Source organism: Sphaeramia orbicularis, chromosome 19, assembly GCF_902148855.1.
Source record: "Sphaeramia orbicularis chromosome 19, fSphaOr1.1, whole genome shotgun sequence".
NCBI classification, from domain to species: Eukaryota; Metazoa; Chordata; class Actinopteri; order Kurtiformes; family Apogonidae; genus Sphaeramia; species Sphaeramia orbicularis.
In genome coordinates, this window is record NC_043975.1 from 41486123 (window position 1) to 41498787 (window position 12665).

General features: G+C 40.4%; 1 protein-coding gene across 1 annotated transcript in view; it reads left to right on the forward strand.

Moving 5' to 3' along the window:
* Positions 1–8550, forward strand: part of rac3b (Rac family small GTPase 3b) — a 31034-nt gene extending 22484 nt beyond the window's left edge. Inside the window, exons 4-6 of the mRNA XM_030163153.1 lie at positions 643–705; positions 1282–1441; positions 7305–8550. Coding sequence (XP_030019013.1) covers positions 643–705; positions 1282–1441; positions 7305–7435 — 354 coding nt within the window. The 3' untranslated portion in view covers positions 7436–8550. The remainder of the gene's footprint in view (positions 1–642; positions 706–1281; positions 1442–7304) is intronic.
* The last annotated feature ends 4115 nt before the right edge of the window (positions 8551–12665 follow it).

The following is a 12665-nucleotide window of genomic DNA, read 5'->3' on the forward strand; positions in this document are numbered from 1 at the left end:
GTGGAGTTTTTGCATTTCACTCCTCCATCCCATGGGTCGGACTGGGCTGGTTTTGGCCCATGGGTTGTATGTTTGACACCCCTGCCGTAAACAGGGGGTCATATGTTTGACACCCCTGCAGTAAACAGGGGGTCGTATGTTTGACACCCCTGCAGTAAACAGTGGGTCGTATGTTTGACACCCCTGCAGTAAACAGAGGGTCATATGTTTGATACCCCCTGCAGTAAACAGTGGGTCGTATGTTTGGCACCACCACCGTAAACAGTGGGTCGTATGTTTGACACCCCCGCAGTAAACAGTGGGTCGTAGGTTTGACACCCCTACAGTAAAGTGGGTCACATGTTTGACACCCCTGCACTAAACAGTGAGTCGTATGTTTGACACCCCTGCAGTGAACAGTGGGTCATATGTCTGACACCCCTGCAGTAAAGTGGGTCGTATGTTTGACACCCCTGCAGTAAACAGGGGGTTGTATGTTTGACACCCCTGCAGTAAACAGTGTATGTTCTAAGATCAGAAACTGCACATAAACTGGACTCATGTGTTTAATAAAAGGAACTGATCTTCAGGCTTCAGATTGACATGAACCCCCACAGACACAGACGTTCCTCTCAACCAGGCGTCTCTCTGGTTCTCCCCCAGGATGTGTTCTTGATATGCTTCTCCCTGGTCAGCCCGGCCTCCTTTGAGAACGTCCGAGCCAAGGTCAGTACGCTGACCATCCAGCCCCTTCCGTTTGTCCAGTACAAGCCGTGACTGACCACTAGGAGGCACATCTATGGCTCATCATGACCCGTTGCTGCTCCGCCCATTCAGACCTCTACTTACAGCCTTCTGCCTTTTGTCCGTCCGTCCGTCGGATGTTGAATGGCTGTAATGGGAGGTCTGAAGCGGTCGCTGTGCAGAGGGATGACACTGACCTCCGGTTGTCTCATCTGCTGAGCATCATGGGATGCTCACATGTGAACACCCTCCCCCTCCCCCTTCCCGTCCTTAGGGTCTGACGTCCCTCTGCACAGTGTCGATGCTGTTTCCTGTCTGACGACACTCCGCCATGTGATGTGCTCAGATTCAAATGTGTTTTTCATCCTGTGAATGTGCCTCCAGATCTATTAAACGTCCTTTTTTATTCCCAAACCCTCAGAATCAGTTGAATGTCAGCATGGAATGGCGCCGGTCGCTCTGCCACTACCCTCCTAACTCTGCTTTCTCTCCTCTCTCACTGACTTTGTCTTTTGTATCTGCATATGGTCATGTGTGTTTGTGTGGGGGCGGGGCTAGTGGTACCCTGAGGTTCGACATCATTGCCCCAACACGCCCATCATCCTGGTGGGGACCAAGCTGGATTTACGAGATGACAAGGACACAATCGAGAGGCTGCGGGATAAGAAGCTGTCTCCCATCACCTACCCACAGGGCCTGGCCATGGCCCGAGAGATCGGTGAGCGATGGCCGGATTTAACGGAACCGCTCTTTGACTCGGTATTTAAGGAACAAACAGCTGGACATCAGAGGTTTTAGTTAAGCTTCCACATTCAGCCCAGTTTAATCTGAAGTGGACCAGACAGAAAGAGCAGAAGAACTTAGACATAATGACAAAGGCCCATGTGTTTTAGTGCAGGGGTGTCAAACCTACGGTCCGTGGACCAGAAGCAGCTCACCAAAGGGTCTGAGGCTGAGTTTAGGACATGCTAACGCTCCACTGAAGATATGAACAATCAGTCAATCAGTGGTGTTTATTTTAGTTCAGCTACAGAGCAATAGTATATAATATATACAATAATACTATATGTATATGTGTGTGTGTGTGTGTGTGTGTGTGTGTGTGTATATATATATATATATATATATATATATATATATATATATATACACACATATATATATATATATATATATATATATATAAAAATATAAAAATAGAGCAAGTGGATCAGAAACAGTAGAACCCATAAATAATGACAAGTACCATTTTTTTCTGTGTTTTAGTGTAAAAGACTAAAATTACATGAAAAGGTTTACATGTACAAACTATCTTTTCACAGAAATGTGAACAACCTGAAATAAGTGTAAGTTGATAAACTAAAATGTAAAGGATAAACTGAGGCTTAATATTATCTTTATGTTTATGTTTATGCATTTGGCAGATGCTTTTTTGCAAAGCGACTTACAGGGGAAAAATATTTTAATATTATAAAACACGCGCTTATTTTTCTTGAGTAATTTCAGTTTTTTCATGGTTGTTTATATTATTGACATTTTTTTAAAGGATCATTTGTAAATGTGAATATTTTTCCAAATGTAACTTGACTTTAGTTTTTTTTTACTGCTCTGATTGACTTTATATCATATTGTTGGACACCTTTGTTTTAGTGAAAAAAAACCTAAGCCACATTACAAAAATGTTAACATTTACCAAGTATCCATTTATAAAAAGTGAGAATAATCTGAACATCCATAAACCAGAAATGTCTTCAGAAAACTGTTCACATGTGCAGTAAATGTTACAGATGACAAAGGCACAAAACGTTTATTAACGGAAAAATATAGTATTTAACTTTATGATTATTATTATTATAACTTGTCCAGATTCAGTGACACCCTTAACTGTTAGTGTGTTCGGTATAATTTCTTCTGTATAAATTCCTCCTGTGGACCAGACTGAAGCCTGTGAGGGCCTGTGAGGGCCGGTTTGGGCCCGCGGACCCAATGATTGACAGCCCTGCTTTACATGTACCTGTGGTATTGTCAGCAGGTGTAAACCCAGTATTAACCCTATCATAACTACCATTGTGCACATTGTTAACCCAAGTACCGAAACTGCACATAGGGCCGGATCTACTAAGATCCCAATTTGCGTGTACTAATTTGCTTGCGTAGTCTATAATGTTGTGTGTGGGGTGTGACCACGGTTTGCGGGTGATTTGCTCAGATTGCTTGTGCAAATTACAGTACAACAGGTGCAAAGTCTTGCAGGCTACGCTATTTAAATGAGGGTTTTGTGTGTGCTACTGGAGACAATACGCTGTAAAAACTGCTGTGGGATAAACCAGCATTAATGGAAGAGAGACTGAATGAACCAGACAAGCAGAAATGTAACAGTGGAGGAGTTTAGTCATAGAAGGTATTACATGACTCATCCATTCATTTATTTTTCATTTTTTCATTTTAAAGGTGTGTGTGTGCGTGGGTGTGTGTGTGTGTGTGTGCGGGGGGGGGGGGGGGTAGTAGTTGGAGATTGAATGACTGTCATGCGCACATCATTTAGTCCCACTGTAGCTGACTGTCGGTGCATATTTTTAATCACAATCATCAGGAGTGGAAAAGACTCCCGTAAAGTGTGTGTGTGTGTGTGTGTGTGTGTTGTGGGGGGGGGGGGGGGGGGTCGCATAGGTCTCAATTATTTTTTCTTCCGTCACTCCAAAAATGTTCACACCAGGGTGAAAAATGCGTTCTCTGCATCTTGTTTCATCATTTCTTTGTCTCCTAACCACTTCTATGTGTGTGTAATTCCACATTTGATCCCTTTGCACCTCCTTTTGAGATGTGTTAAATATAGACACAGTTTCTATCAGCAAAATTGCTTTCTGGTTTGATAAATCACTTTGCATGTGCTAAATTAATATATTTACATTTTCTCCACCCAGCAGACGCACAACTGCGTGTAAACGCCACCTATTACATACTCAATGGGGCAAATGTACTAACTGGATACAGAAGCGCTATTTTGCACCTTTGAAAGACACAACCCTTAGTGCACACTGTTAGTAAATCAGTTTGGACATTTTTTTGCGTGTGCAATGAGTTTGCACATGTTTTAATACACACAAACCTTTGACAGATCCGGCCCATACTGTATTAGTCCACAGTAAAGTAGACATTCTCAACTCACTTAGAGGATCATCCAACTGGTGGAACGCCCAAAGGTTTTACGTTTTACAAACAATATCATTTACAAACTAAACTGTGGTCAATAATTAATTCACGAAATAAATAAAAAACTTCATCAACTACCTTAACAGTCACTATATCAGATGAAGTTAAAGCTTAATGGTGTCCTTCCACTCAATCCCATATGGACTTATATATGTTTTAAATGTGTTTGGTCCACAGGTGTTTGTTCTATTGTGAATGTGTAAATGAACCGCCACCTCCTCTGCCTGTTAGCGACACTGAAAAGAAACAAGTGGAGAAATCAGGTCAATTATTAAAGCTGGTCAGTGGGACGGGTTAATGACTGAGCTCATTAATATTCACGAGTGAGACCACGCTCACAGAATTAATCTAGCTCAGTGACAGTTTTCATACACAGTAAGATGGGGTGCTGTAAAAGGGGGGGGGGGGCGGGTGAACATGACAAATTCATTGGGCCCAGGATTCCCAGGGGGCCCATAGAGCAGTGGGGGGGGGGGGGGGTCTATAGAGCAGTGTTCAGATATGACTTTACTGAAGATACTCATTTAGTCCAAATTAACTCAAATAGATATAATAATAATAATAATAATAATAATATAATAAATATTGTCACAGAAAAGTATCTTTGTACGTTCCTGTGGCCAATAAGTGAAACATACTAATGTAAATGTTGTGTTTACTACTGTATTGTCTCATACATTATTGTCTTTCAAAAGTTTTTAGGTTAATATCTAAAAATAACTCACATAATGCTTTGACCTACTAAAGTAGGTCCAATGTTAATCTACACAAACCGACTGTAACATATAATGGTAGCCTTAGGACAGTCAATGTCACACTGGAAAACATGTTTATATTAGTTTGTGTATCATGCTAACTGCTATTATATAGTGCACATAGCATTTGGTACTAGCATGTAGAAGTTAGAAACCACACTAAAACCAGGTGACGGTAGATGTAGCACAAAACCGATCTAGAGTCAGAGTTCAAGATCCAAAGTAAAGACAAAACACTTAACTGATCCAAATTAAAAAAAAAAAATACCAGGTGGATATTTTTCCCATGTGTTTATGTAATAAACCTTTTTTCTTGATAGACAGAATGAATATACCTGTGGATAAGTGGATAAAACACATACTGTGGCTTCAAAGTGGTTAAATATCTGTACAGTCTGTGGATAGAACCATTTATTTTAGTTTTAGCTTGGCTCTGTCTAAAAACAAAAAAACAAAAAAAACAAACAAAGACAACACAGTCGCTCTAAACCTTCTAATGAGCAAGATTATCTAGAATATGATGTTGAGTCTGGACAAAATGATAAGATATTTCACAAAGGTTCAGTCTTTATTTTATTTTATTTTATTTAACCAGGAAATATCCCATTTAGATTAAAGGGTTTATATTTAAACCCACTGTTCTTACTCTTCATTTACTCTTACACTTCATTTCTTTGTGTATTTGGACCCTAACAGTTCAGACAGTTTGAATTTGAACCCTCCAGCTGCTGCTAAATTATCTTTAGATTCATTTGCGGATTTCACCAACCTGTTTGAATTCCTTCTTAATTGGTTGCGTCTCTAACTTGTTCTGTCTCCACATTTGCTCATATCAGGTTCAGACTTCAGACCAACATTTCTCCAGTATTTCTCCATAATTGTTTGTCGTCATCAGTGGTTGTAGTCCAAACTGAAAATATGTCCAAACTTGGAGCCCATTACCTCTAATGTTGAGCTGTCGGTTGAACGGGACAAAGCGGCACAGCCAACAACCTGGAGGGGGTGGGGCCTGAAGTGTCTCCTGTGCATTTAAAGGGCCAGTAAAGTAAAACTTTTTTTTTTCTAAGTGAACCGTGACAACATCGATGGACGTCATCAGGTTGATCCACATTTGTCTGCTGAGGTTACATCTCTGGATTTGCCTTCTCCACAGCAGATGTATCATGGCCTCGTGCAGATAAATAATGATCTGTATTAAGAGTACAAATGCTTGCAAGTAGTCGACGATGTGATCCATAGCACTGTTGTTATTTTGTCTGCCGTGAACACATGTGCTTTCGTAAGGCCTTTTTATTTAAGGTGGACGTTTGGGTCTTTATGGGTTAAAGGTGGACGTTTGGGTCTGTATGGGTTAAAGGTGGATGTTTGGGTCTTTAAGGGTTAAAGGTGGACGTTTGGGTCTGTAAGGGTTAAAGGTGGGGGTTTGGGTCTTTAAGGGTTAAAGGTGGATGTTTGGGTCTGTAAGTGTTAAAGGTGGATGTTTGGGTCTGTAAGGGTTAAAGGAGGACATTTGGGTGTTTAAGGGTTAAAGGTGGACCTTTGGGTCTTTATGGGTTAAAGGAGGACGTTTGGGTCTTTAAGGGTTAAAGGTGGACCTTTGGGTCTTTATGGGTTAAAGGAGGACGTTTGGGTCTTTAAGGGTTAAAGGTGGACCTTTGGGTCTTTATGGGTTAAAGGTGGGCGTTTGGGTCTTTATGGGTTAAAGGAGGACGTTTGGGTCTGTAAGGGTTAAAGGTGGACATTTGGGTCTTTATGGATTAAAGGAGGACGTTTGGGTCTTTAAGGGTTAAAGGTGGACCTTTGGGTCTTTATGGGTTAAAGGTGGACATTTGGGTCTTTAAAGGTTAAAGGTGGACGTTTGGGTCTGTAAGGGTAAAGGTGAATGTTTGGGTCTGTAAGAGTTAAAGGTGGACGTTTGGGTCTGTAAGGGTTAAAGGAGGACATTTGGGTGTTGAAAGGTTAAACGTGGATGTTTGGGTATTTAAGGGTTAAAGGTGGACGTTTGGGTCTTTGAGGGTTAAAGGCAGACGTTTGGGTCTTTAAGGGTTAAAGGAAAGTGCATTTTGTCTAATAATTTCAGTGTTTAACAAAGTTTGTTAAACAAACATCTAAATACTCAAGAGTTTCAAACAGCAATAAATAAACATTTTTCTTTAAACAAAAGTGCATGATGTCACTAACGATGTGATGATGACTAAATTAGTCGTTGACTCTTTGTGAACTTCCAGCTCTGAACCAAACCCACACGATGAATTAGACCTGTTGAAAGGAGTCGCACCTTTTTATTTCACTACCTTTATCTGAAACCTGCTTGTTAAGTTGAAACACAAGGTTGACCAAAAAGTCATTAGAAACTACTAAAATATATATAAAAAAATGTATATATATATATATATATATATATATATATATATATATATATATATATAAAATCACTGAACAAAACACACTAACAAATAAATACGTGTATAAAATGTGTAAAATGCTGAGTATGACTGGTATTTCCACTCAGTCCATTTGGTCTAAAATATCTGCACATGGACACAAAAGTCCATATTGTAATTGAAGTCAAGTGTTGGTGAGACTGATTTCCCATCATGCTTTGTCCTTCAGGGGCGGTGAAGTACCTGGAGTGTTCTGCTCTGACCCAGCGAGGCCTGAAGACAGTATTTGACGAGGCCATTCGAGCAGTGCTCTGCCCCCCCCCTGTGAAGAAGAGGGGGAAGAGGTGCACCATGTTCTGAGTGGAACCGCTGTTCCACCACGCCACCGCATCACCACCAAGAACAACCACTACCACTGAGAGGATGAGACGCAGCGGAGTGAGTGTGCACTGCTCACATGGCTTTCTTTATATTGATGTTTTTCAAAGTGATATTGGCTTCCAGACCAATATTCAGTCCAGTTTTTTTTTTTTTTTTTTTTTTTTTTTACTATAACTGAATAGGTGCATAGGTTCTGTCACAGACATTGACTGTCCACATACTTTGTACTCGTAGAACGTGACGTTGCCATGAGGGCTGACTAAGGTTTCTATTGGTCATCTTCACGCTGCAGCTTCCTTCTGTCTCAGCCTTTGCTTGCTTGAATGAATGCAGTGTTGACTTGATAGTACGTGAATGGGGAAGTCACCATCAGGTCTTAAGTTACCCTCAGCTCCTGATCTGAGATCAGTTTGGGACACACATGCACTGATGTGGAACCTCATAACTGATGCATTCACACACACTTCACACACTTAGCATGAAGTCTGAGAAAACCATGGCATTTGTCTGTATGATAGTTTTACTCTGCACACAATGCAACAGGTTTATTATCACAGTCTGGGTCTTCCTTTATTCATTTTGTCATTATTTAATGAGCCATAATAAGAACAAAAATGTACTCACAAAGTTAGTAGCTGAGTTCAAAGGCACATGTGTTCTTTGTGTGTAAATTAATGAATCATATGATCTGAAATCTCTGCACCTGTGTCCTTATTTCACACTAACGTAGAGGATCCCTCTGACCAAACCCAAACATTTATACCCATAAAGGAACTGGGTGAATACATTTCACAGATTCAAAAACCACCTAAAATTGTCATCATTATAAACTGATAACAGTTCAATCGTCTGATCCGATTATTATTAATCACTGTGGCAAACACACAATACTTCAGTTCAGCATGCTAACCACTTAGCCTCCTGTCAGTTTGTTTTGTTCTGTTACTTTATTTACACTGGAGTTAGAAGGGAATGACCATAACATGTGGTTTAATACCATAGTACCTCCATGTTTAGAGCTCAGTGGGTCAGTGGATGTTTGACGGTTCAGGAGTTCAGCTGCTCCTACTATGAACATGTGTGAACTAACAAGAAAAGCACTCGGAGAGCGCGGACCTCCGCCAAGACAGATCTGCCCCCTCCCCCGATCACCACCAAAATTTGTTCCTTGTGCCAGTATCAACATTTCCTGAAAATTTCCTGAAAATCCGTCCATAACTTTTTGAGTTATCTTGCTAACAAACAAAACAAACACACAAAGCAAAGCGATCACAATATCACCTGGTGGAGGTAATAACACCAGTACATGAGTCCAGTTTAGTAATGGAATCTACATATGGACATGTGTGACAGTGAGCGCCACAAACACAACTGGTAGAACCTGGTGAAATACTGCCCCCCTATGATGAAAACAGGAGCTAACACCACCTTAAATGTTGCATAGTTTGAATTTAACCCTCTGGTATCCAGGTGAGCACTTCATGTTTTAGATGCTCATATTATTTTTCACAGTTTGTATTTTGTTAGAATTCAAAAACTGTTCATTTTTGCATTATTTTTTTTTAATTCTGACCCATCCACTAACATCAGCACATTGTAAACAATAGAAAATTACTACACTAACACCCTTCGCCCAAGTGGGTAAAAAATGCACATTGACACATTTTAATATTTAATATTTGACCTAACACACAAAATAATAATGCATATTAGCCAATGTTGCTGTTAATCATTGACAGGTGCAAGACTGCAAAATAAATAAATAAATACATTGTTATGTAGAATATTGCCAAAAAAAAGTTTTTGCATCAAAAAAATATAATACAAATATGGCATTTAAAGGGTTAAATAAAAGTTATTGAGTATTTGGTATTTTTATTTATGGTTCAAGTTGATAAAACACAAAAAAATGTAAAAAAAACAAAAAAAAACAAAAACAAAAACAAAAAAACTTAAAAACAAACTATGAAAAATATTTTGACATTACTATAGCACTGTGCAGATTAGACACTTTTGGTGGTTAAAAGGACCTGTATGGGTGGGATAGTGGAAGGATACTGGAAGGACATATCGGGAAACCATGCTTAGAAAAATTTTTCTTGGGAGCCCTGCGGATCTCGGGGGTACTCCAGATGGATCTTAGGAACTCGGTTCTATCAAGGGCACAGGAGGAAAAACGTACCGTTTTTTCAGCCACTGGAGGGATACGGGAGGGATACCGGAAGGATATTGAAAGGATATTGGAGGGATCCCGGAGGGATACCGGAGGGATACCGGAAGGATCCTGGAGGGACGCTGGAGGGACACTGGAGGGATATGGGAGGGATGCTGGAGGGACACTGGAGGGATACTGGAGGGATACCAGAGGGATACCGGAAGGATCCTGGAGGGATACTGGAGGGATACCGGAGGGATACCGGAAGGATCCTGGAGGGATACTGGAGGGATACCGGAGGGATACTTGAGGGATACCGGAGGGATACTCGAGGGACGTTGGAGGGACACTGGAGGGATACTAGAGGGATACTGGAGGGATACTGGAGGGATACCGGAGGGATACCGGAGGGACACTGGAGGGATACTGGAGGGATACTGGAGGGATATCGGAGGGACACTGGAGGGATGCTGGGGGGATACTGGAGGGATACCAGAGGGTTAATGAACATATTACTGACCAGTGGAGGGTCCAGATTTCACTGTTGGGTCTACGGAGGTCCCTGGTGCATTAGCAGCTAAATCCTGTCGTATGATGCACAGAACCTTTAGTCCCAGAACCATAAACCACAGGGTTCGGTTCCACTCGTTGGTTTTCACCATTTCAAACCCAGTCTCAGGTCCACTGACGTGTTTCTGTTCACAGTTGGATTTCATCTTGAGCTTAAAATGCTCCGTCAGACCATCCACCTGTCAGGTCATATGTTCTACCGTATGTCCCAAAAAAATGACAGTCAGACTTTATGCATTGATAACTTTCAAAATAATTAAACTAAATGCTAAATGTTATTTCAAGGTTTGAAACCTTAAACTTGTTTCCTCCGTCTGACAGAAAAACCCATTTAATTTGGTTCAGTGGTCACAGATATGTGGATCTGTGTAAAATAAGTCATGGGTTCAGTTCTTCGATGTTCTTCCATCCAGATGAATGAAAATATTCTGTTCAACACTGACAGGACATTGAACAAATGAACTCAAATTCTGCGCAGAACAAGGTTATTATCGTTAATGAAAACTAGAAAATGACAAAAACTAGAATTGTAAAAAACATTTCGTTAACTGAAATAAATAAAAACTATAATTAAAAGAAAAACTAACTGAAACTGTATTGTGTGCATACAAAACTAACTAAAACAGATAAAAATTATGGATAAAATTCCCTTCATTTTCATCTTTGTCAATGTTGGATTGATACGAAATCGATTTATTTTGCTCAAGCAATTTTAGCTGCTGGCACCATAAGACACTTCACAATCTGTCACTTGTGGTTTAGAGTCGTCTTCTGGTCCCCACTCTACCTGGAAACATGGAGACTAAAGTTGGGAGAAAGCAGCAGAGTCCAGTCTAGGATTTATTTGAATACAACGGAGAAGAAGAGAAAAGATACTAAAAAAAACAAAACTAAAACTAAGCATTTAGAAAACTAATAAAACTAGCAAACCTGCTGTAAAAACTAATTAAAACTAACTAAATTAGAGAAAAAAAAGTCAAAACTAAATAAAAATAAACTATAATGAAAAATCCAAAACTATTATAACCTTGGACTGTACATTCAGTTTGGTTGGTCTGCAGATAACTCCTGCTCAGAGAACATTCATAGTGTTAAAGTTCACTGAAACAAACCACAGTCTGGACAGAGAAAGGGGCAGAGTTTAGAGAAAGGGAACACGTCTACCTGGAGGGAAGTGACGTCTGACATTTTTTTTACAAACCGTGAACACTGAAGTAAATCCACTGGGGTTTTCGGTAACATGGAGGTAATAAGTGAGAGTTTCATGTCCTGAAATAGCATTTAGACTGCTTCACTATTTTTAAAGTTATCATTGCAGAATCATTGCATTATAATCTTTTTTTAGGACGTATATTATTATATATTCGAAGTCCACAGTAATAATCAAACCACATTAAATGTCCCTGTAGCTACAACTTTTAGAAAAAAAAAAATGGTGGCTAAAGTAAAATGGTACAAATATTGACCAGAACTGTTCAGCATTGGAACTGTGACCCCCCCCCCCACACACACACTCACACACACACACACACACACATACACACACGCACGCACGCACGCACACGCACACACACACACACACACACACACACACACACACACACACACACACACACACACACACAATAGGGCTGCACGATTAATCGATTTTAAATCGAAATCGGATTTTTTAATTAGGACGATTTTTAAAAAAGAGAAATCGTAAAATCGATTTCATCTTTCTTCTGCCTCCGGGCCGCGCGCCCGCGGGCTACCGTAGGCTCTTCCTGTGACAGCGGTCTGTCACAGAAGTCCGTGTAATGACCACGGACGTTAAATCTGTTAATAAACCCGCAGTACTTATAGCAATATAAGCCGTGGCTTCACGCAGGGATCCCGCAATTGAAATATAGCGAGATGGGGATCACTCATCTTCCGTTGTCCCGGATCCGTACCGTACTGTCTTCTTCCGAACCGGGTCTGGGTCTCGGGGTCATCAGCCTCAGCAGAGGAGCCCACACAGCCCTGTGCCCACACACATCCACCAGCTCCACAGATAGAATCCCTCCAGTGTGTCCTGGGTCGGTCTGTTCCACACACAGATCCCTCAGTTTAAATAGAACCACATGTGGATCACTCATATTACGTGGTCCACGCACACACGACTGATGCCTGTCACTGACTGACACTGGTATCACTGCTGTGGGCCCAGGTACCCCAAAAAGGGGGAAAAAAAAACAACAAAAAACTCTTTTCTTTTTTTTTTAAATAATTAATTTAGTCCTCTTACTTGCCTAATTTTTCATTCACAAATGTAAGTTCTTTAACACAAAACCAAATATTATTTATATTTTGTAAGATGTTGAACTTTATTTAAAGCTGTTGGATAAATGTGGAAACAAAAAGGCTATAAAAAACGTAAGTATTTGCTCTGATTTGGACATTTTATTATAGTGTATTCCCCCTGACAAACTTATGTTATTTTCTTGTTGTATACATTGTTTG